Consider the following 24,288-nt stretch of genomic DNA (forward strand, 5'->3'; position numbering starts at 1 on the left):
AGTCTGCTGTAATAAAAATGACAATCTATAATATTAGAGATTGGAACTCTTTTGAATATATGTAAAATTTTAAAAAATCACCTTACAGTACATCTCTTGGATTAAAAACAGACATTAAATGTAGATAATAGATAAGAATTTAGTCATTTTAATAATTAAGAGTTACATTTAGCCATAAACTGTTCCTTTGTTGTCATGTCTTAGAATTTCTCTTCTCTATAAATGGTAATTAAAACATTCTCAGAAGAACAAGAATTAGGCACAGCGGACTACATGCTGTCTGCTGAGGTGCTAGCCCAGATGGATTCCAATTTGGATACGCTGTCAATAAAACACAACAGGTAAGTACTCAGTGTAGTTTCAAGGAGAGGATGCAATTGAATCAATAGTGAAATATTTTGATACGTACTTTGAAGACTATCACGTTCTTTATTTTCTAAAACAGAAAAAAATTAATATAAAATTAAATGCATTCATTTGTGTTTCTGGCTTTTTGAATAAGAGAATCAACTTAGGAAACTTAAAACTTAGCTTGGCTTTTTAATTCAAGAAAATTAAAGCTTCTTCCCTGAATCCCACAGTACTAAAAAATCTGTGTGATGTCCCCTGACAATAATGTCATGTCAGCACATATTTCTGGAACACCTCTCACACTGAAGGCACAAAACCCTGAAATAGATGGAACTATATACCAGCAGTTAACCTTATTTTTGGCACTCTGCCATCCCCATTTAAAGTCCCAGAGAAAAAATTATAATTCCTTCATGTTGAGTTTGGAGTACCAGGGTCCTGCAGTTTGTTAGGAATTCATTTATTTCATTTATTTTCATTCATTTATTCGTTTTTGAGTGTCTGCTATACATTGGGCATGATTCTAGAAGCTTTGATATAATGGTTATCAGGAAAAAGTAAAGGTCCTTTCCTTTCAGAAAAGTAAGGGGAGAAAATCTATCATCAATTTTAAAATTGAATAAATGAATAAAAGTGAATAAAAAGTATCCTTTTAGAGAGTGATTAGTGTGAAGGAAAAAAAGGGTCAAATGGCAGAAAATAATGAGGAACTTAACTATGATAAAAGCTAAAATTTAAGAACTTTATTTTGGGCACAAATCACTCTGTATGGTTTATCAGACATAATCCTCTAAATCGCCTCCTGAGTTAAGCCATCTAACCCCAATGCCTGTACATTTAACCATTATGCTGTATTTCCTGTCTTTCAAAAAAGGAAGTCAAAAAGCTAAAAGCTGATTTCCTATAGAAACTGATCAACAAAAGTCAAAAGTCATAGAACTTAAATAGGTGGAATACAACAGAGCAGGGATAAAAATATAAGAGAATGGCAGTAAAACCTGGATAAAACAAAAATTTGCTAATTTCCCCCTAAGAATCTGAGTATCACGTAACAGTTAAATCAGTAATTAAGCTTCTATAAGCATATGCACACACCAGAGCAAAATAGTTTTATAGAAAATTTTTCCCATTCAAAAAATAAATGAGAAGCTTACATAAACTGTAAACAAAATATTAAAAGCAGTAATGTTCCCAAGTTTCAACTTCTTTTATGAGACAACTACAACCTTGAAGTCAAAAGCATATGAGGAGAAATGAAGGAGGAAAATTACAGTCCAATCATAATTCTGAAATTAAATGCAAAAATTATAAGTAAAATGTTCTTAACAAGAGTCTAGCCATCTATAAAAGCAACCTCATGATTAAGTTGGATTTATCATGGGAATGAAAGGATAGTTTAAAATTGGATTACTGAGCCATCACTTAACTCTAGTACCTATATGAAAATATAAATCTCACTGTATTCATTAAATATATGTACAATTTTGTATGTTAATTATAGTTCAAAAATGGTTTAAAAAATAACAAGAGAAATTATAAACAAAATGGAAACAGGAAATAGAAAATGATAAAACACAGATTATAAAAATTTTAAAACCACCATGTACCTACCTCTTTACAATAATTTGAAAACATTAATGAAATGGGCCAATTTTAAAAAATTACATTTACTCAAAGAGGAATTTAAAGCACAAGTAATTTTTTTAAAGATATAAAATATTATTTCCAAAACAATTTCCCAAAAGAAAAAAAAAAAGGGAAAAATCCTTTGATGTAGTTTGTAATGTTGCGGCATGAAAGGAAAAAAAATTGGGGACCATTTCAAGAGATGCAGAAAAAATATCTGGTAAAATTCATGCAAAATAAAAGCTCACAGCAAAACAAGGAAAAGAGAAAACTTTCATAGCCTGACAATGAGGACTAATTAAGAACAATCTAAAGCAAATATTCATAATGGTGAAACACTCTAAAGTCAGGAATGAGAGAATGGTGTTACATAAAATAGTTTATGTTCAACATTGCTTTGGAGGATTCATTGACTATTAATATTAATGAAATAAACAACTGATACAAAGATTATAAGAAATAAAACCAGAATTTTTTGCAGATAACATGACTGTCATGGAAAATCCAAGAGAATCAAAGTATTATAAATAGTAAGATAATTCAGTAAGATTCTTGGATAGTAAACCAACATAAAAAATAGTTTATATTTCTATGAATCATCAAAAAAGATCAATTAGGAAGTGTAATTTAAAATACCTTTTACAATAGCAACAAATACACGTTACCAAGGAATCTTAGATGCAAGACCTTAAATTTTCAAAACTTAAAAGCCATTTACAAATATCCAAATAAACAGTCTTTATTAATGGAAATAGTCAATGCTGTAAAGATGTTATTTCTTCGCAAGTTTATCTATAAATTCAGCGTAATTCCAACCAAAATTTCAGGGTCTTCTGTGGAAGTGATAAGCTTATCCAAACATTAATTTGCAGGAGCAAATGGCCAAGAATAGCCAGATAATTTCTAAATTTGGAAAAGAAACAAGTTGAGGGAGGACCTCCTACCAAGTATCAAAGCTTTATTGTATGTAGCCTCGGTAGCTTGTACCATGCTGTCTTGGAGATTCGTTGTCAATAGCTGTTTAAATCTCTGGGATGGAGTAGTTTATGACAGACAGAAGCTCTCATCAAGCACAACTAGATAATTCAAATAAAATGCAACAAAAACAATATTTAAGAACATCAGACATTTCCTAAAGCAACAAAGACTGGAGTCAAGATTTCAGAGCAGGACATCCATAGAGAGGTGGGCTGATGTTATGAAAGCTACTATTTCCATGGGAACATGTGTTGATTCTGGGCCCAGGTCTAGGGCGAAAAAAGTAAGCTTGGTTCAAGCAGAGACAAAGTTTTGGGAAACAGAGAAACTAGCAGGGCTTTGGTTGGCCTTGCAGAATTAGAGAGATAAAATTGAAGAATTGAGTAGTTCAAGATCCAGTTGGGATGTAGAGGTGGAGGAAATGAGCCCAAGAGATGTCCATTTTGCCCTCAAGCTATTTGTTTAATTTTGAAGCTGTGACAATCAGCAGGCTAAAAACCTAGGCTGAAAGCCTTTGGAAATCAAAACAGATTTTTCAGTAATTTCTGTGTGCTAAAGCAATAAGGATTTGAGTTCAGAACCCACCAGGGAGAGGCAGCAATGAACACACCAGCCTCCCAGTGGAAAGCCTTTGAAGTCCATACCCTTGGAAAAGAGCAAACAGAGGAAAACCATACCTTGGAAAAATTGTAACCCATCCTTGACTAAATTGTGTTTGGATTAAGGTGAACCATCCTGACTCTATCTGTTCAGCAGAAGGAAAGGTTAGACTCTACATATTTGTTTCACACATGTTGCCGGGTGTTTTTAGAGTAAAAACTTACTAGGCATACCAAGTGTTTCCACACTCTACTGCTGTGCAACAAACTTCCAATACTTAATGGCTTAAAAATTTATTATTATTTCTCATTATTATCTGGGTTGGCTGGTCCTACTAGGCAATTTCTCCGCTATATCTAGTGTCAAGGTTCAAGGACAAGGCTGTGTTTAGTTGGCACTCAGTTGGGGTTGCAACAGAAAGATGACTTCTTCCCTTTTAGGGCCTTTTCATTGTGACCTCTCCAGCAGGAAAGCATGAATTTTGTTTTGTTTTGTTTTGAAACTTTTTTTCCTTCCAGTTTTATTGAGATATAATTGACATACAGCACTGAATACAGCTTTTTGGAGGAGGGGAGGGATAATTAGGTTTTATTAATTTTTTTAAATGGCAGTACTGGGGATTGAACCCAGGACCTTGTGCTTGCTAGGCAAGCACTCTACCACTGAGCTATACCCTCCAGTAGTCTGCAAATAGGAGGTATACAGTAAATTTATTTTTTAAACGACTTTGAATGAGATCTGATGTTGGAGACCATACTTCCAGTTCATTCTTTATTGAAGTATGACTTGAGTATGGAAGCAGGCGTACCTCATAATTGGAAAAGTTGATGAGCTGTTACCAAGTAAACACACCTAGCTAGCCGTAGCATAGGCCCAGAAGGTCCTGGTACCCTTTCTAATTACTATGTCCTCTTTCCTCTTGAAAGGTAACCCTATCGTAACTCCAAACCTAGATTAGCTTTGTCTGGTTTTGAACTTTTTATAAATGGAATCATTTAATATGCATTTTTTGGTGTGTCAGTCTTCTCTTGTGGCACCATATCTTTTATAGTTTTCAAGATCATCTCTGTTCACCCTTCTCACCCTGTCCTCAACCAAGGATTTATACTTATCCCTAAAAAGTAGCTTTGTGCTGAGAACCCATCTGCTTCTGAGAATCAAAAATCTATACTTATACTTAAAAAGTCTTTGTCAGGAGAACCAAAAGGCTGATGATGGAAGAAAAACATACTAGTTTTTAATCACAATTAACTTGGACATTGATTGATGTTATTACTTCTGAGCAAGTTGCTCTTTTAATAATAACTAATAACAGGAGATGAAAGGGAGGCAAATACGAATAAGAAACATGGCAGCCAATAGTCATTTTGAATGTAGCACCAAAATGAATCAGTTATGCCCAACTCCTTCCTGTCCTTTAGCCTGAGAGGGAAAATAATCAGTGAAGAAAGGAAGAATCACCTGCATTTAAATATGCTCACTTATGATAAATGATTTATCATAATATATATGATTTATCATATTTATATAAATTAAATATAAATGATTTATCATTATATAGCAGCAATCAAATCTTGTCTGTAAATTCTCTATAAACTTGAGGAGCCAAATTTTAACATGTAGTGAATTTATGAAAACTTTGCTTGCCAAATAGAATGTAATGATTATTTTTTCCCCTCCTTTTTGCTTACTGCAGAGTTTCTTTACGCAAGTGTCTTCATCTGCACATGCAGAGCAGCTTGATCCGATAACATAAGGGGCCATATTTGGATAATTTCCTCTGTAAAAAAGAGAAACAGTGATTAACCAAATGGCTATTAATTTCTCTAATTTTGTGCATGCATTGATGCAAGTTGTTTTCGTCCCTAATCATGAATGTTGAAAAGGAAAAATAACAACTTAGGTCCCGATATTAATGCTTATTTCTTTTGTACAAAGTAACTGTTAAAATTGTTCTTTACAGGACGTCCATAATCCTTGTGGCAGTCATATTCTTGGATATTCTGTAGAACAGGAATTAGATGTGAACTCAATGTAATTATGCATGTGGCAGCCACAAAATTTTTGTTGTAAACACTGTGATTATCTCTTGATTTTGTAAATGGAATAAGGAAATTTAAATCACAAATGGAAACATGTGTTTTATGGTTTAATTTAAAAGTACAATACCAGAGTCATTATCTAGTTCTATTTGATGATGTGCCAGAAAGATTTGGCAGCTATTATGCATGCTTTTCAGTAATATCAATTGATACATGGTAACAAACCTCTTTTTTTTTCAATCGCTGTGTGGTGAAAGACTTAGAAAAAGATGTTATTTACCTAGAGTACACAGAGAAAAATATTAATAACATGAGTTGTATTTTTCCATTGAAGAATATACTACAATTTATTTATTCATTAATCTGCTGATAGACTTCTGAGTTTTTCCAGGGTTTCAGTGTTACAAATAGTTACTACATACAATTTGAACATTCATATGTAATTCTTACCCAAAATGTATACAGACATACATTTTCTTGAATAAATACCTAGGAGTGGAGTGAACAGATCATATGATAGATGCATATTTAATTTTTTAGGAAACTACCACAGTGTTTTTACAAGTAGTTGCAACACTATACGCCCACCAGCAGTGTGTGAAAATTCTAGCCTCAGGATTGGAGAAATGGCCAGTCTTTCTTTAGCCGTTCTAATTGTTGTGTAGTGGTACTCATTATGATTTTAATTTGTATTTACCTAATGATTAATGACTTGGAGCATTTTTTCATGTGCTTATTTGTAATTTGCTTGTCTTGTTAATCTTTTGTTCATTTTTTAAAATTGAGTTTTAGGTTTTTCTAGTATTGAATTTCTAATTTTTCAGCATTATGAGAGTTACTCCTATATTCTTGGTCTAAGTTCTTTATTTGATATGTGTTTTGCAAAGACTTACTTCAGATCTGTGGCTTGTCTTTTCATTCTCTTAGCAGTGTCTGTGAAAAACAATCGCTTTTAATTTTAATGAAATTCAACTTGACTTGTTCTTTTATGGGTCATGCTTCTGGTGTGGTAGTTAAAAAATCTTTGGCTCTCTTAAGGTTACAAAGGTTTCATCTCTGTTTTCTTCAAAAAGTTTTATAATTTTAGATTTATATTTAGATTTATGATCGATTTTGAGTTAATTTTTGTGAGTTGTATGTTATGTAGATCCAGGTTTACTTTTGTATTTTATATGTGGGTGACAAATTGTTCCAGCACCCTTTGTTGAAAAATCTTTTTTTCCACTGCATTGCCTTTGTGCATTTGTGAAATATCAGTTGTGCATGTCATGTGTCGTCAACCATGGGTGAACTTATTTCTGGACTCTGTATTCTATTCCAGTGATCTATTTGTGTAACTTTACATCAATAGCACAATGTCATGATTATTCTAGCTTTAATAATAACTTGTAAACTATAGTGTTAGTTATTTCAAATTTATTCTTTTTCATAGTTGTTTTGATTATTCTAAATCCGTTGCATTTCCATATGAGTTTTATGATCAGTTTGTCAATTTCTACAATAAAAGCCTACTGGGATTTTTATTGAGATTGTATTGAATCCATAGATCAATTCAGTGAAAAATTGCCTCTTAATAATGAGTCTTTTCCCTCATTAACAAGATATATCTGTCTAATTATTTGTCTTTGTCAGTTTCTCTCATGAATGTTATGCAGTTGTCAGTGTATAGATCTTTCATGTCTTCTGCTAGATTTATCCCTAAATAATTTATGTTTTTTGATGCTGTTATAAATGGTATTGTTATTTTAATTCAATTTATGATTGTTCCTTATTCGTATACGGATATGTAATTGAATTTTGTATATTGATCTTATATCCTGAAAAATTGCTAAACTTACTTCTTGGTTCTAAAAGAGTTTTCATAGATTCCATTGAATTTTCTATATAGACCTCTAGACCAGCTGTCAGCAAAATATGACCCATAGGACATATCTGACTTGTGATCTTATTCTGAGCAGTCTGTGAGCTAAGAGTTTTTAAAAGTATTTTTAAGGGGTTGTTTAAAACTAAACAAAAACAAAGATGAATATGTAACAATGCATGTGTCATCCAAAGCCTAATATATTTACTGTCTAGTACTTTACAGAAAAAGTATAGCAAAAGTACTATCTGGTACTTTACAGAAAAAAAAACTCTGGTATAATGTTACATACAGGCTTTTCGTAGATACCCTTTTTTAGATGTAAGAAGTTCCTTTCTATTTCTAGTTTTCTAAGAACTTTCATCAAGAATGAATGTTTGACTTTTTCAGTCTATTGAGATGATCATATAATCTTTACTTTTAGGCTGATTAATATGGTGAATTACATTTTTTTTTTTAGAATGTTAAACCAGCCCTACGATACTGGAACAAACTCCATTTGGACAAGGTGCATTATGCTTTTACTGTATTGGATTCAATTGCCAAATTTTGTTTAGAACCTTTGTACTTACGTTTGTTAAGAGATATTGCTCTGTAGTTTTCTTTTCCTTTTATTTCTCCTTTGTAATTTATGTCTTTCAAGCAATTTCTCCATTTCATCCAGGTTGCCTCTGGATTAATTAATGCCATTGTCATTTTGAAATGGCCTTCTTTATCCCTGGTAATATTCTTTCCTCTAAAATCTACGTTGTCTGATATTAACATAGACCTTGCTGCTTTCTTTTTTTACTAATGTCAGCATAGTAAACCTTTTCTCGTTCTTTTACTTTTGTCTATTTGTGTCTTTAAATTAAAATATACTTCTTGTATGCAGTGTATAACTAGTTCTTGATTTCTTATTCCATCTTCCAATCTCTGCCTTTTCATTTGGGTGTTTGTATTATTTACATTTGATGTGATTACTGATACAGTTAGGCTTGATGCTATAAAATCTTATTTATTCTACTTGTCTCATCTGTCCTTTGTTCTTTTTTTTTTCACTGCCTTCGTTGGGATTAATTGAATTTTTTTAAGGTTTAATTTTACTTGCTTTTTGGCTTACTTGCTGTTACTGTTTGTTCTGTTATTTTAGTAGTTACTTTAGAGTTTATGGCATGCATCTTTTACTTACCACAGTCAAGTTAAATTATTCCACTTGACATTGAGTAGAAGAACCTTCAGGTAATACACTTTCATTTTCCCCTCTCAGCCTTTGCACTGTAGTTATTACAAATTTTAATTTTACATATTTTATAGCCCTCCCAATACACTTCTATTATCTTCAATTAAACAATTATCTTTTAAAAATAATAAGAAAAACATACTATATATTTACCAATGTAGTTACCATCTCCAGTGGTTCAAACATCTTTCTTTTTTATCTTTAAAAAATATTTTCACAGGATATAGAATTCTTGGTTGACAGATTTTTTTTTTATTCTTTCAGTATTTAAAGATATTGCTGTCTTCTCTCTTGCATTGTTTCCAATGAGAAATCTGCTGTCATCCCCATCTTTGTTCCTCTTATGTAACATGTCTTTGTTCTCTGGCTGCTATTAAGATTTCCTCTTTATTACTGGTTTTGAAATTTTTTATTATAAAGCGAGTTAGTATCATTTATTTTATGTTTCTTGTGATTGGGGCCTGTAAGGTTTCTTGGTTATGTGAGTATAATTTTCCTTAAGCATAGAAAGTTTCAGGCCATATTTCTTCAAATATTTTTCTGTTCCTGTGTCTTTCAGGAAATCAGTTCCCACTAAAGTTATCTCACAGCTGATGCTCTTTTATCTTTTGTACTGCAATTTCTCTGGTATTTATAAAAATTGTACCCTGCCCCAAGCTTTGAGGTTATGTATTCATCATTCTTGTTTTTGCTTCTGACTGAGAGGGAATGGAAGAAAACAGAGAAAGATATATACACATTCATACCTCTCCATAGCAATTTTGACATATTTCAGCTTCTTTTTGCCAAACTTGTATGTTTATTCTTTGCCTTTTTTTCATCTTTTCTACATTTTATTTTTAAATTTTTGTTTGTTTCAGAGTTGGATTTTAACTGATTTTATCTTCTTCCTTGTACAGATATTTTGCAATTAGAGTTCCAGAATTTCATTTTTGGAGATACCCATTGGGCTTATGTTGTATTCCATTTAGATAATGCAATTATCAGCAAGGCAGTCAAAAACTTACGGTATTCTTTTCTTAGAAGAATGTGTTTTTCACTATCATTCTCAATCATTTACTCATTCCAGTTATATTGCATTATATTATAATTACATTATATTATATTATACAAGCATCTGTCGACCTATTTTGTGCAACAGTATTTAGATATTACTATGCCAAAGTATTTTATATTATGTCCTTTTTTACTTAACAATCTCCTTCATTTTCACGCTCAAGATTAAATATTTCATGACATGTATAATTTTTTGCACATTCTCTTACCACCTTTTATTTCATCTTTTTCTTTTGATTAGCAAAATGGAGGGAGACTCCACTTAACAAAAATATACTTTTCTCTTTAGTGTAAGATCCTGTTTTTGGAAACAATTCTTAACATATATTTCAATTTAAAATTTATTTAATAGCAAAATAACTTACGCAGGTCCATAGTTACATATAAATATTGCAGCACGATAATCCCCAAGGTTAGGACAGGCTGTAAGTGCACAACCAACTTTATATGAATCGGCCCAAACTACCTATAAAGAAAGGAATTTTAAAATAAAATATGCAAAACAACTCTATATAAACAATGCATTATGGGAACAGGTATAATCTTTGTCATGCTACAAAAAAATGGATGTACATAAATATTTATTGGCTATTTTTTCCTAATTTCTAATATTTAGTTTAAAACAATTAATTATTTTGTTTAGGCTGCATTCAAGAGGGCTACCTAGTTTTTTCCTCACAGGTAATTCTCATAAATCAAAAGGAGATTATATTATATAGCCAAAATCATAATTTCTTCTGGATGACTTATGAAATATATTTTTATTTTCTCCGTGGGTATATCATACAAACAACATTGAAACCAGACTATAAGTAAAAACAGTAATTAACTTTTATTTCTTTTTCTCAGAAAAATTCTAAATTAATGATCAGATTTTAAATTCTGTGATCTTAACCATATTCTTATCTTTGTCAAATCACAAGAAGCAGATAGGGATAGAGATTAAGAACATGTTGAGTTTATTGCAAAAAAAAAAAAAATGCCTGACATAGAGATGGTGAGTCTTTATTTTTGTCTAGTTGCAAAGAATAGCAAAGTTATTCAAAAGGAAGAAGACTCCTATGGAAAACCAGCCAGGGGGAGAGAGATAAAGAAGTGAAGAATGTTAACTATTCCTTAGTGACAATGATAGAGTGGAATTTTTGTCAATTTCCCAAGTGAACAAGGGGAAAAAAACTTATTTACTTCATTTGAAAAACAAAATAATCTGAGGAAAATTGATTTTGACAAGATAAATGAATTTCCCGAACTCATTGATTTTACAATTCAATTAACAAAATGTGCTAATATTTTTTTATAGACTAATGTATTAGTCATTGTTTCCCATGGCCTTGATGTAGCCAGAATCAGCCGTTTAGCAAAACATATTTTAGTGGCTCTTTGGCTGCCTAAGAGGGAGCAAAGTGCAGTAAAAAACACAGTGAACCGAGAAGTAAGAAATGAGTTTTGCTTCTAACCACGTGTGGCTTTGGAGAGTGGCAGACTGATTCAGAGCTTGTTTCCCACCTAATAAAATGAGATTAAGCTAGATCACTGAACGTTCCTTTTCCTTTTGAATATTTTAGAAAGTTAAGAACTATATGACTGCAAGTATATGTATTTTCAAGAAGTCATGTTTAAAAATTTGGTTCATGAATAACTGACTATACCATGCAATTTTATTTGATTAGTATATTTAAATTGTGGTTCTTTTTTTGGTTTTGGAATGCTAAAAATAAATACTACATATAGGTTTAGAATGTATTGCTTTCATTAAAGAGACTAGATGTAATGTTAATATGAACATTGGCTATAACTTCAGCATGACTATCTGCAGATGATAAATGCAAGAAATTCTTAGCTCATTTTGTTTGGAAAATTAAGCAAGATACAGTTGAACCAATAGAGAGAATGCACCCATTCCTAATTATTTAAGCATGTAAGTAAATTGGCCAATGGGGAGTGAGCTCCCATTTCTGATGTAGCAATGTGAAGGGAGAAGGGGTATTTGGGAACAGGTTCCTTTTTCCTTGTAACAAAAGGGGACAGAAAGATTATATAAAGTCTGTGCCTCAGCTTTGATGCCATATTAGGGATACAGTAGTCCCCCCTTATTTGCCAGTTCGCTTTCAGAGATTTCAGTTACCTACAGTCAACTGAAGTCCAAAAATATTAAATGGAAAATCGCAGGAGTTAACAGTTCATAAGCCCTAAATTGCGTGCCTTTCTGAGTAGCCTAATGAAATCTCATAGGGTCCTTTTCCGAAATCTCATACAGTCCCTTCCCATCCCACTTGGGATCTCCAACCATTGACATCGTCTGCTCTTGCCATCCAGCCATTGACATCACTGTGGCACATTGATCCAGGATCACCCAAAGCAGATGATCCTTCTTCTGCCGTGCTGTCAGAAGGTCACTGGTAGCCTGACTGCTACATCACAGTGCCTGCATTGATCCACCTCACTACTCCTCATTATATGATAGGTGTCTTGTTGTAACTGTTAAATTCTATTGATAGTTAATCTCTTACTGTGCCTAATTTATGAATTAAACTTGATCATACGTATCTATGTAGAGGAAAAACAATAGTATATGTAGGGTCTGATACCATGTGAAGTTTCAGGCATCCACTTGGGGTCTTGGAACATTTCCCTGTCAGAAAAGGGAGGACTACTGTATTGCATTTTACTTGTTGTCAGGATACTTGACATTTGATTCCATTCTTTCAACTTTCTCAGCAGAAACCAAACCATATTCTTTGCAAACAGCATCTGTCCTGAGCAGGATTTCCACATTTACAGCATGGTTATTGGACAAAGAGTGATGAGAAGGGAAGCATGGAAACTGCTAATTTCTTTGTTCAGTGCACCTCCAATAAAAATGACTTGCTTTAAGGTAGTATACATTAATTCAGCTGATACAAATGAGTGAGTTTGGAGAATAAAGTTAGCTCTTTCTGTTGCTTAGATTGTTCTTCCAAGGAGCTCGATGCCATGTCCAGGATTAGTTTAGCTAAAAAGTGACTTCCAGTTCTCACTTAAAACTCCCAAGGAAAACGACCAGAAGAATTGGAAAAATTATAGGAAATAATGTTTTTCGACAATGGATAGTGTCCCTGGAGAGCTGGGGGGAAAGATGCAAGCTGTCCAATTGTTTCGTCTTATTGCACTGAGAGAGTTGCCAGGCCATGGCTGGGAGTGGGACTAGTGGGGAAACCGGGAGAAACTTGAGGGATTCACATAGTTGAGAGACAGAGCTGAGAGCCTGGGGAGACCCAGGAGGCAGGAGCTTAGAAAGCACAGTACTGGAGAGATGAAAATCTTACAGTGACATAACTAAGGAGATCTGTAGGGGGTCCTCATCATCAATTCAGCAGAGCACTAATCAGAGCACAACATGTCAAAAAACTATCCCAGGCCCACAAAAGCACCATCTATAAAAACTAGAGGAAGGAATACCAAGTCTTACACAGGGCCAGGGACAGGAACAGTGGGCCTGTTCACACTAGTCAGACTGGAAAATTTACTAAATTCTGGGGCATCGGATAGAGTGTGCAGAAGAATCTTGCTCCACTGGTGAGAGAGAATTAGCCCTAGACTAAACACTGCTTTCATTCCATCTAACATATTTTAAAAGTAGGAACCAAAAAGGTCAAATAAATTCCAGATAACTATATCCCAGAAGACAGTTAAGAATATTTATAAGATATATAAATAAATCCAGCATCCAACAGGCAAATTTGACAAAGTTGGGAATATAATAAAATTTACCCAGCATGATAAGAAGCAGGAAAATTTGACCAGTTTGACCAAAAATTTCCCACAGTCAACTGTGGGAAAACTTAAAGTGGCCTTCTACATGGGTAACTGGGCTCTCGGAAGAGAAGAGTGAGAGAGACAGAAATATTTCAAAAAGCAATGGTTAACATTTTTCTAAATTTGGTTTGAACTATAGATCTGCAGTTCCAAGAAGCTCAGTAAACTGCAGCACAAGAAACATGAAGAAAACTGCAGGACATTATGGCGAAATTGCTCAAGATCTGTAATAAAGGAAAAACAATTTAAAGGCAGTCGAAGAAAAAAGACACATTACATACAGAAAAATAAATAAAAAGATTACAGTAGATTTCTTGTTGGAAACAATGCAGGTGAGATGATAGTGGAGTAAGATATTTAAAGTTCAAGGGAAAAAAAAATAACTCACTACATAGAGTTCTATTCCCAGTAAAAATATCTTCCAAATGAGGGGAGTCTTCCAGAGACTCAAAAGAAACTCTAAAATAAAAATGCTAAAAATTTGTCTTGTGATTGAAATACGCATAAATAATTAATTAAGTGTCAAGTACTTACCTGTGTAAAATGGCCACAAACATTGGAACATGACAGCTTATTAAAATTATAAAATTCAGTTTCATTATACCAGGCCTCGATAGCGGAGTGTGGTGTAAATATGCTTAATCCACCTAACCAGATATTCTCTCCAACGTACTGAAATTTTGGGTGGCATTTATATGATTTTGCTAAACAGGTGTTGTGTTCGAATTTGCACTTGTTTGCCCATGCTTTAGCAATCTTCGCTAAACCTTCATCCCAACTCTGAAAGATAAAAATAATTCAAATTGAATTGTGCATATTTGTTCAGTTTAAAGTCATTCTAATGATTATAACCAGTTAAATTTTTAAAGTTCATTATTTTAATAAAATATAGTTTTTCTTTGGCATTTATTATTTTCACAGTTAGTCATTTTTTTTAGTTCTGCTTCAGAAGCACTTATTTGGTACCCACTCTATGACAGTTCATTTTGTATTTCCAACACCAAGCAGATGGCTTGGTAGAGTACAGACACTCAACAAATATATTTGAATGTGATTTTAAAAGTCGGAGTTCACAGTCTAGTAATTCAGAAAGTCACACAAATAGAAGTAAATGATAAGTACTCATTTATAATTAAAAAGAGAAAAAAACTTCTTAGCACACTAGGAATAGAATTTCCTTAATTTGATCAAGAGTATCAAGCCCCCCCCCCCAAAACCCTACAATAAGCATTAATGTATAGTGATGAAAAACTAAAAGCTTTCCCCCAAGATTGGGAATGAAACAAGATGTCTTATTACTTCTGCTTAATATTTACTAGAGCTCAGGTAGTGTGATAAAATATGTGAGCTATAAATACATAAGACAAAAGATATAAAATGTATAATGATTGGAATCTATTATTCACAGATGACATGTGAGTGGGTACATAGAAAACTCAAAGGAATACACAAATGGAACTAAAACAAATAAGTGAAATTATCTAAATTGTCAAATATCAAGAATACATACAAAATTGCATTTCTATATACACTCCAGAAACAAATAACTTCAAAAATATCAAGCATATATAATTAAATCTAATAAATATAAAAACTATTTCTACATTGAAAACTACAAAATGTCATTAAGAGAAACTTTAAAAGACAAATAAATGGAGAGACAGTAAATGTTCATGTGCTGGAAGATGCTAGATTATAAAGAATATTGGACTTGATTTTAATACATTTCTAATGAAAATCTGGGTAGCTTTTTTAAGGGGTAAAAATTGATTATAAAATTTATTTGGAAATTCAAAGAACCAACAATAGCTAGACAATCCCTAAAAAGTAAAACAAAGTTAGAGGACTTACTCTACCAGATATCAAGACATCATAAAGCTATGTTAAGACATTATGGTATCAGCAGGAGGGTAGACAAATAGCCCAATAGAACAAAATAGAGTCCAGAAACAATTTTGACAAAAGTGACAGTGTCTTAGTATAGATGTTATTGGTAAGATTATTTTTTAAAAAATATTTTTATTTTAAAGTAATTGTAGATTCACAAGAGGTTACAAAAATAGTACACAGAGGCCCTGTGTAGATGTCACAGTTTCCCCATTGGTAATGTTTTATATAAATATAGCACAATACCAAAATAAAAAAATTGACATTGGTACAATCAACAGACTGTAAGATTTCAATGGTGTTATATGCATTCATTTGTGTGTGTGTTTGTGTAGTTTCATGCATTTTTATCACATATATAAATTGAAGTAACCACTTCCCCAGTCAAGACACATAACACATCATAATGATCCCTCATGCTAACATTTTAAAGCCATCCTCACTCACTCCCCCACCCTGTTCCTAATTCCTGGCAATCACTAATATGTTCTCCATCTCTATAATTCTGTGATTTCAAGAATGTTATATAAATAGAATCCTATAGTAGGTAATCATTGTGAGGTTGGCTCTTTTTTCACCCAGCATAATTCCCTTGAGATCCATCCACACTGTTTCATGCATCAATCACTTATTCTTCTTTATTGCTGAGTAGTATTCCATGGCAATGGATGAACCACAGTTCATTTAACCTTCACCTATTGATGGAAATTTGGATGTTTACAAGTTTGGGCTATTACAAATAAAGCTGCTATGAATATATGTGAACATATGTGAAGAATATTTGTGTAGCAATAAATTTTCCTTTTTCTAGGGAAAAAGGAAAAGGAAGAAGTGCCCAGGAGTGCAATTGCTGGGTCATATGGTTAAGTATACATTTAGTTTTTAAGACCCAAAGTGCCAAACTATTTTCTAGAGTGGCTGTACCATTTTACATTTCTACCAGCAAAATAGGACAGACATAGTTCCTCCAAATCCTCTCCAGTATTTGGCATTGTTGCAATTTTTTTATTTTAACTTTTCTAATTGATGTATAGTGATTTTACAGTGTGGTTTTAATTTGCGCTTCCCTAATGGCTAATAATGTTGAACATATTTTTATGTGCTTACTTTCCGTTTGCGTATGTCTGTGGTGCAATGTCTGTTCCATCTTTTGTTCATTTTCTAACTGAATTGTTTTTATTTTTTACTGTTGAGTTTTGAGAGTTCCTTCTGTATTACAGACAGTAGTTATTCCTGAAATATGTTGTGTATGTGTATTTTCTCCTAGTCTGTAGCTGTCTTTTCATCTCTTAAAATAGTATTTTAAAAAGCAGAATGTTTTAATTTTATGAGGTTGAATTTATTGACTTTTTAAAGTTTGTGATTTTGGTGTCATGTAATCTACCATGTTAGGAAGCCTCATTTAGCTGTAGATTCTGAGGATTTTTCTCCACTTTTTCTTCAAAAGGTTTTACAGTTTTATGTTTTACATTTAAGTATGTGATTCATTTTGTGTTAATTTTTACATAAGGTGTTAAGTTTGTATCAAAGTTCTTTTTTTTTTTTTTTTTGCTTATGGATGTTAAATAACGTGCGTAGAGTTGTTCATAGTATATGTCAGCAGGTCTGTAATAATTTCCTAGATTCATTCCTGATATTGATCATTTGTGCTACTGTCTATTTTATTGATCTTTGCAAAGAATTGGCTTTTTATTCCTTTAAAATTTTCTATCATTTTTCAGTTTGCAATTTCATTATTGTCTTCCTTCTGCCAAGTTTATTTTGCTTTCTTTTCTTGTTTCTATAGGTAATAGTTAGATTATCCACTTACGAGCGCTCCTTTTTTCTGATGTAACCATTTAGTGTCATACATTCCCCTCTCAGCACTGCTTAAGTGCATTGCATTGGTTTTAATATATGTATACATATATATATATATATATATATATATATACACACACATTTGATATATGTACATGTATATATACAATTATATATATTTATCTATTTGTATCTATATATCTATCTATATTGATATATTTATCTTTGTATCTATTTCCTTGAGACTTCCTTTTTGACCCATGGATTATTTAGAAGTGTGTTTAATTTTCAAGTATTAAAAAGTTTTTTGTTCTCTCTGTGCTGTAGATTTCTGGATTGATTTCACTGTGTTCAGAGAATATACTCTGTATAATTTCTATTCTTTTAAATTGGTTGAGTTTTTATTTTATGGTTCAGGATATGGTCAATCTTGGTTAATGTTTCATAGGCACTTGATCAGAATGTGTATTCTCTAGCTGTTGAGTGGAGCGTTCTATAAATGTCAGTTAGATCCTAGTTGGTTAATGGTATTGCTAAGTTCTTCTATATCCTCGCTGATTTTATGAGAAGAGTTGTGATTGTTGAAAGAAAACAGTTGAAATATCCAAATGTGATTGAGGACTCTTCTATTTCTGTTTTCGGTTGTATCAGCTTTGCCTCCTGCATTTTAAAGGTCTGTTGTTCGAGGTATACAAATTTTATTAGAATCTTTTTTGATGGATTGATCATTTTATCATTATTTAATGTCATTTTCTGTCTCTCGTAATTTTTTTTCTCTGAAATCTACTTTATCTGATATTTCTTCCTTATTATTTTTTATATAGGGGGAGGTAATTGGGTTTTCATTTATTTACTTATTTTTTTAGTGGAGGTACTGGGGGTTGAACCCAGGACCTCATGCTTGCTGGGCATGTGCTCTTCCACTGAGCTATCCCTTCCCCCTACTTTATCTGATATTAATAAAGCAACTTCTACTTTCTTTTGATTAATGTTTACATGACATGTCTTCCTCCAACCTTTTACTTTCAACCTCCCAGTATCATGTTTGAAGTGAGTGTCTTGGTTATGGCACATTGTTGGCTCATGTTTGTTTGTCTGATTTTAATCCATTTAGCCAACCTCTGTTTTTTAATTTATGCATTTAGACTATTTACACTTGATATCTTTATTGATGTGTTAGAGCATTAAGTGTGCCATCTTATTGTTTATTTTTATTTGATCTTCTGTTTTTCATTCCTGTTTTACTTTTCCTGACTTCCTGTGAATTTCTTGAACATTACTTAGTTTCCACTTTGATTTATCCATAGTGGTTTTCAGTGCATATCTTTACATAGATGTTTTAGTGGTTGCTATAGGTGTTAAATAATATATGTAACTAACTTATCACAAACTACCGATGTCAGCATTTTACTAGTTTGAATCAAATGTAGAAATATTACTTCCATTTAGGTCCCTTTACCACTCATTCCACCAATAACATAATTGTCTTAATTATGTCTTTTACATACCTTAAGAACCATGTCAGACAATGTTATAATTTTTGCTTTAACTGTCAAACATAATTTAGAAAACGTAAGAGAATACTTTATTATATTTACTCATATTTTTACTCTTTACCTTGTTTTTTCTCCATTTCTGGTATTGTTAGAGCATTATTGTATTATTTGAAGATCTTTTTTTAAGCTGTTCTTTTAGTGTACGTCTGATTATGACAAATCATCTTAAGTTCTCCTGAATCTGAGAATGTCTTAATTTTATCTTCATTCCTAAAGTATACTTTCTCTGGGAGGTATTCTTAGTTGATTCTTTTTTGAAATTGAAATTGAAAGTATTGTGCCACTTCCTGTGGCATCCACAGGATTTGGATGAGAAATCTGATGACACTGAAATTATTGTTCTCATATAGGTAATGCATTGCTTCTCTTCAGCTGCTTTTAAGCTTTTTTTCTTTCTCTTAGGTTCTCTGAAATTTGATTACGGTATATCTTGGCATGAATTTTTTTGGGCTTACCATATTTGGCCTTTATTTGGAAGTATTATTTGTATCTTTATCTAAATTTTGAAAGTTCTCGACTACTGTTTCTTAGAATATAGTCCATCTTTCTCCATTCTTTCTGGGACTCCAAGGACATGAAATATCTAATAGATACTTTGTTATCATAATGTTATCTATGTTGTCCCATAGAGCCCTAATGGTTTTTTGTTGTGGTTTTTTTTTTTTTCAGTCCACTTTCTCTCTGTTGCTCAGATTTGGTAATTCCTACTGTTCTATTTTCAAGTTCATTGACTTTTTCCATTTGTCAGATTCATTCAACTACTCAGCCCATCTAGTGAGTTTTTAATTTTGGTTATTCTATTTTTCAGCTGTAAAATTTCCATTGGAATCTGTAACTTTGATTTCCTTGCTGAGACTTTGTGTTTTCATTTCTTTTAAGCCTTTTAAAAATCGCTCCTTGAAGCATTTTTATGATGACTACTTTCAAATCCTTGTCAGATGATCCTCACATCTGTGTTATTTGGGTGTTGGCAGCTGTGGTCAGTTCTCATTCATGCTGAGATCTTCCTGGTTCTTGGTATGTGAGTGATTTTTTATTGTATACATGACATTTTGAGTTTTATATTATGAGATTCTAAATCTTAATCAGTCCTCCTGTTACAGCAGGTCTTCACTGACACTGCCCCAGGGTAGGAAGTCTTATTTATCACTGGTTGGTGGACAAAAAGTCTGGGCTGTCCAGGCTCCCCACTCATTCTTTTTTCTTTCTTTTTTAAAAAATTATCTAAATATAGTTGATTTACAGTGTTTTAGGTGTACAGCAAAGTGATTCAGTTATGCATAAATATATATAGCTATTCTTTTTCAGATTCTTTTCCATTATAGGTTATTACAAGATACTGAGTATAGTTCCCTGTGCTCTATAATAGGTCCTTGTTGTTTGCTTATCTATTTTATACATAGTGGTGTGTATATGTTAATCCTAAACTCCTAATTTTATCCCTCCAACCTCCCACTTTCCCATTTGCTAATCATAAATTTGTTTTCTATATCTGTGAGCCTATTTCTGTTTCACAAATAAGTTTCTTTGTATCATAGTTTAGATTCCATGTATAACTGATATCATGATATTTGTCTGTCTTTGTCTGACTTACTTCACTTGGTATGATACTCAAGGTCCATCCTTGTTGCTGCAAATGGCATTATTTCATTCTTGTTTAAGGCTGAGTAATATTCTGTTGTATGTGTATACAACATTTTCTTTTCCCAGTCATCTGTTGATAGAGCCTTGGGTTGTTTCTGTATCTTGGCTATTGTGAATAGTGCTGCAATGAATGTGGGAGGCAGCTATCTCTTCAACATACTAATTTTAATTTTTTTGGATAGACATCCAGAAGTGGGATTTTTGGATCATATGATAGTTCTATTTTTTAATTTCTTTAGGAACCTCCACAGTTTTCCATAGCTGCAGCACAATTGTACATTCCTACCAACAGTGTACTGTGGTTCCAGGGTTTCCACCTCACCAAAATTTATCTTAAAAACTAGTTACCACCAGGATAACAAACACTTGCAATTAAGAACAACAACAATCTGAATACAAAAGTCATTAATTCAACAAAAAATGGAGATGAGAAGAAAATAAAAGTATGCTAAACCTCCTACTTTAGAATAGCAAAGGGGTCAGTAAATATCCTCTTATTCTTCACATTGGTAAAGCAATTATGTGATGAATGACTTTGGGAGCTCTTGTTAAACTGCCTGGCAGCAAGCCAGCTGAGGTTGAGGGCCCTCCTTTGCCCCAGCTAGAGAGGTTTAATCCTAACTCATTTTCTGTACAACCTGTGTAAGTATGAAATTAAACTTCGTTTTGTTAAGCCACTGAGACTTAAAGGTGTATTTCAAACCAGAGCCCAGCCTAACCTCTTATAGAACTTATTGCTGGGAGTAGGGTGTAGCGCCATAATGAAAACCTAAACTTATCCCATCTGAGACCTAGGTAGGAAGGATCCTTTCTTTGACCCCAGACTGGATAGGACATCTCATGTTACACACACACACACACACACACACACACACACACTTTATTATTAAATGAAAGCTTCTCTGCATTCTAACATTAGCATGGGTTCAGTGTGACCCACAGCACTGAATGTCTGCATCTTTTGCCACATGTTTTTAAAGCAAAGGGCATCTGTATCTGCGTGGTAAAAAGGCTTGTGAATATTGTTGCTGATGACACTGGAGACAGACACTGCATCAGAGTCCAAGAAAGATTTGAACAACGGAAGCTCTTAGGGTAAGAGAAAAAGATCAACTTGTCACATCTTTTGTTTCAGCATGAAAGCAACAGATTTCAGGCATAATATAGTATTGTTTAGCAGTACTACTAGAGATCTGTTTCCTCACTTCACTTTCTTGTTCCCATTTCGGGGTAAGGGAGACATTTTGCAATGGTAACAATCTACATTACTGTTAAATAGGGGTAAATGTAGATCTGTATGTTACCTGAGTATGAAGCCTGACATCAGTTCTTTACATTGGCCACTAGGTGGACATGAGCACTAGAATGGTGAATAATCTTATATTTATAAAAAAATTTAAGAAGACAAATTTTCCAAAAAATTAAGAAATATTTAAAATACTTAAAATTGATACCCATCCATTTTAACTTTGCCTTTTAATTTGAATGGACAGTTTCGATTATTTTAGAGGAAATGAAAAATTAGTTAATAACATCTGTGAAAATAAGCAAAATTATTCTGATCAAATACAAATCTGAGCAGATGGGATGAAATCCCTGAAACCACATATTCTTTACCAAACAAAGATTTAATCATTGAGCAAACAATGAGATTATATGTGGGCTTGCATTTTTATTCTTCATCTAGCCCACTAATGTTAGTGGCAAGCTTGCCTGAACCACGTGGTAGAGTTTAACAGTTAGTTGGCAAGCAGTGAGGAAACTTACTTCAGAGGAATGATGGCAAGCTATGGGATTCAGAGCCCAAATAAGTGAAAAAATGTGACCTATTTCTCAGGAGGCAGATACGAATCCATTGAACTTGAAGCTCTCAGCAGAGGTTGGAAAACAGAACATTAACATTATTTGTTGGCTGTAGGGTGTGTTCAACAAGATATTATAAAAGTAAAGCACTGGACAGTTTGGAAGCAGAAAGAGAATCAAGAAATGTGGGGCTGCCTTCTGCATAGCATACAGTAAGATTTTTAAAAGGCTCTGAGAGACAAATGTAAAACTTTCATATGATTAAAAAACCTTAGGGCACAGAGGAGATGAAGTATGCAACTCCAAGGAAATCCTGTTAATTGACTAAAAATTGCCTCAGCAAATCCAACAGTTTAAGAGTGTACCCATTTTCCCAAAACTCATGTTTCAAGCTAACTGGCATTAAGATGAAAAAGAAAAGCACCAAGGTGAGGAAACAAAGAAATAAAGACTTGAAAGTTTCTCCAAACTATACTTTAACCGTGGGTATTGGTGCTTGGAACTGACTGGAGGCATACAGCTGAAAGACCTTTAGAGTTTTTGACAGAGATACATTCCCAAAGATATTGTAAACTTGTGAAAATTGTTGTGAAAAGTGAATGCAATATATTATAAATGACTCTTGGACCTTAAACTTCAGTGGGCAGAAGAAGACTGCAGCCCTCAAAGATGGCGTATTTCCCAGTGCCCAATTCAAATTGGTCCAGGGAGGATAATGGATGAGGAAGGCATTTTAAAGGGAGAAGACAGGACCACAGAAAATAATGGAAGAGGAAACTCCAACCACCTCTAGTCAGATAACTTTGCTGACTCCCAGCATAGCAAGTCTTCGTAATATATACCCTAAAGATTTCAGAATTGCTTTCAACCAGCGATCACTTTGTGACTCCCATTCTGCCACTTTCTTAACAGAAGTGTTATAGTTGTCTTTGTGCTACCATTGCATATTGTTTATGTGGAGGACAGACACAGTCACTAGGCCAGCGGTATCCACAGCGATCCCCACCCCCGCAAACCCGAGCGAAAGGGAGCTAGGTCTGGGCAACGAACAGCTTCAAGTTTTCCTTTCTCATCCACTTCCATTACTACTACGTTGGAGGAGATAACCCAGCCAAGGTGTGATTTTTCAGCTGCATGCTGGGAAGTCCAGACTGAATTCATACAAATGAGTTCATGAAATTTATCGCCCAGGTACCTTAGGATGAACCAGAGGAGTAAAATCCTAGCCCGAGGTCTTTCTCACCATGTATTTCATGTTGGCTGCGACGGGCTGGACTTTGCCACGCATTTCGTTGTGAGCTTCGACGCAGTGTTTTATAAATTTCTGATCGGTGATGGAGGGGACTGTGGGAGACGAAGTACTGGTTACCAGACAGAGGCCTAAGGTCCATAAGCAATTCAGATTCTCCCTCAGAATCATGGTGAGGCGCAGAGAATGCCCTGACTGAAAGGACCGGTAACAGCTGGGGCAGCCTGGCCGGGCCGGGGTGGTGCGGGCGGCCGAGGGGACTGGGGGGCGCGGTGTGGCAGTAACGTTGGCTCCATCCGCCTGCCTGGGCTCGAGCCCAGCGCAGGGATTCGTGGGAAGGCTGAGCGCCAAGTAGGGAGGTAGGCCAGACCTCAGGATTAGCCCACCACAAAACCAGGGGCTGCAGGAAAAAACTTGGAGTCGCCTTCTGGTGCAGAGTTTTTTAACCATCCAAGATGCTTTCTGCAGACCCACTTGGACTCAATGCAGAGGGCAGTGTATTGTAAGCCAGATTGCCACTTGCAGGCAGCACATGTATGTAAAAGGACAAAAAATTAATATGTTGTTGACGATGGAGCTGGCCTGTGTGAAGCCCTGCAGAGCAGTGGTTTCACATACTTAGCTTCCGTGTATAGCCTTTCAAAAATTTATTGTTTTTAAGTAAGCTGCAACATCATCTCGTGCGTTTCGTCAAGAGACTGGGAAAAAAGCAAGGACAGGCATTTTGTATAGTCGATGACATAGAGACCCTTAACCATTACCTTGTCAAACATTTAATTAATAATTTGCTTGTTTTCCCAGCCTTCTAGAGAGACACA

The 24,288-nt window shown here is 33.9% G+C and overlaps 1 protein-coding gene across 1 annotated transcript; it reads right to left on the reverse strand.

Moving 5' to 3' along the window:
- Window positions 1–132: 132 nt before the first annotated feature.
- Window positions 133–23,768, reverse strand: GLIPR1L1 (GLIPR1 like 1). The gene is made up of 6 exons (XM_072973925.1): window positions 23,465–23,768; window positions 14,066–14,311; window positions 10,102–10,202; window positions 5,247–5,335; window positions 410–436; window positions 133–321 (listed from the first exon to the last, which is right to left on the reverse strand). Exons 1-6 carry the CDS (start codon window positions 23,639–23,641, stop codon window positions 230–232), a joined length of 732 nt encoding a protein of 243 aa, XP_072830026.1. The 5' UTR covers window positions 23,642–23,768; the 3' UTR covers window positions 133–229.
- Window positions 23,769–24,288: the final 520 nt, after the last annotated feature.

Source organism: Vicugna pacos, chromosome 12 (assembly GCF_048564905.1).
Source record: "Vicugna pacos chromosome 12, VicPac4, whole genome shotgun sequence".
In the NCBI taxonomy this organism is placed as follows: domain Eukaryota; kingdom Metazoa; phylum Chordata; class Mammalia; order Artiodactyla; family Camelidae; genus Vicugna; species Vicugna pacos.

Bases quoted from the DNA above. Each gene is read 5' to 3' on its own strand.
- GLIPR1L1 (XM_072973925.1), bottom strand. From the start codon at position 23,641: ATGATTCTGAGGGAGAATCTGAATTGCTTATGGACCTTAGGCCTCTGT. The intron at 14,312-23,464 runs GTGAGAAAGACC...TTTATCTTTCAG, and splicing joins CAGCCAACATGAAATACATG to AGTTGGGATGAAGGTTTAGC. The intron at 322-409 runs GTACGTATCAAA...TTTTATTGACAG, and splicing joins AGAACGTGATAGTCTTCAAA to CGTATCCAAATTGGAATCCA.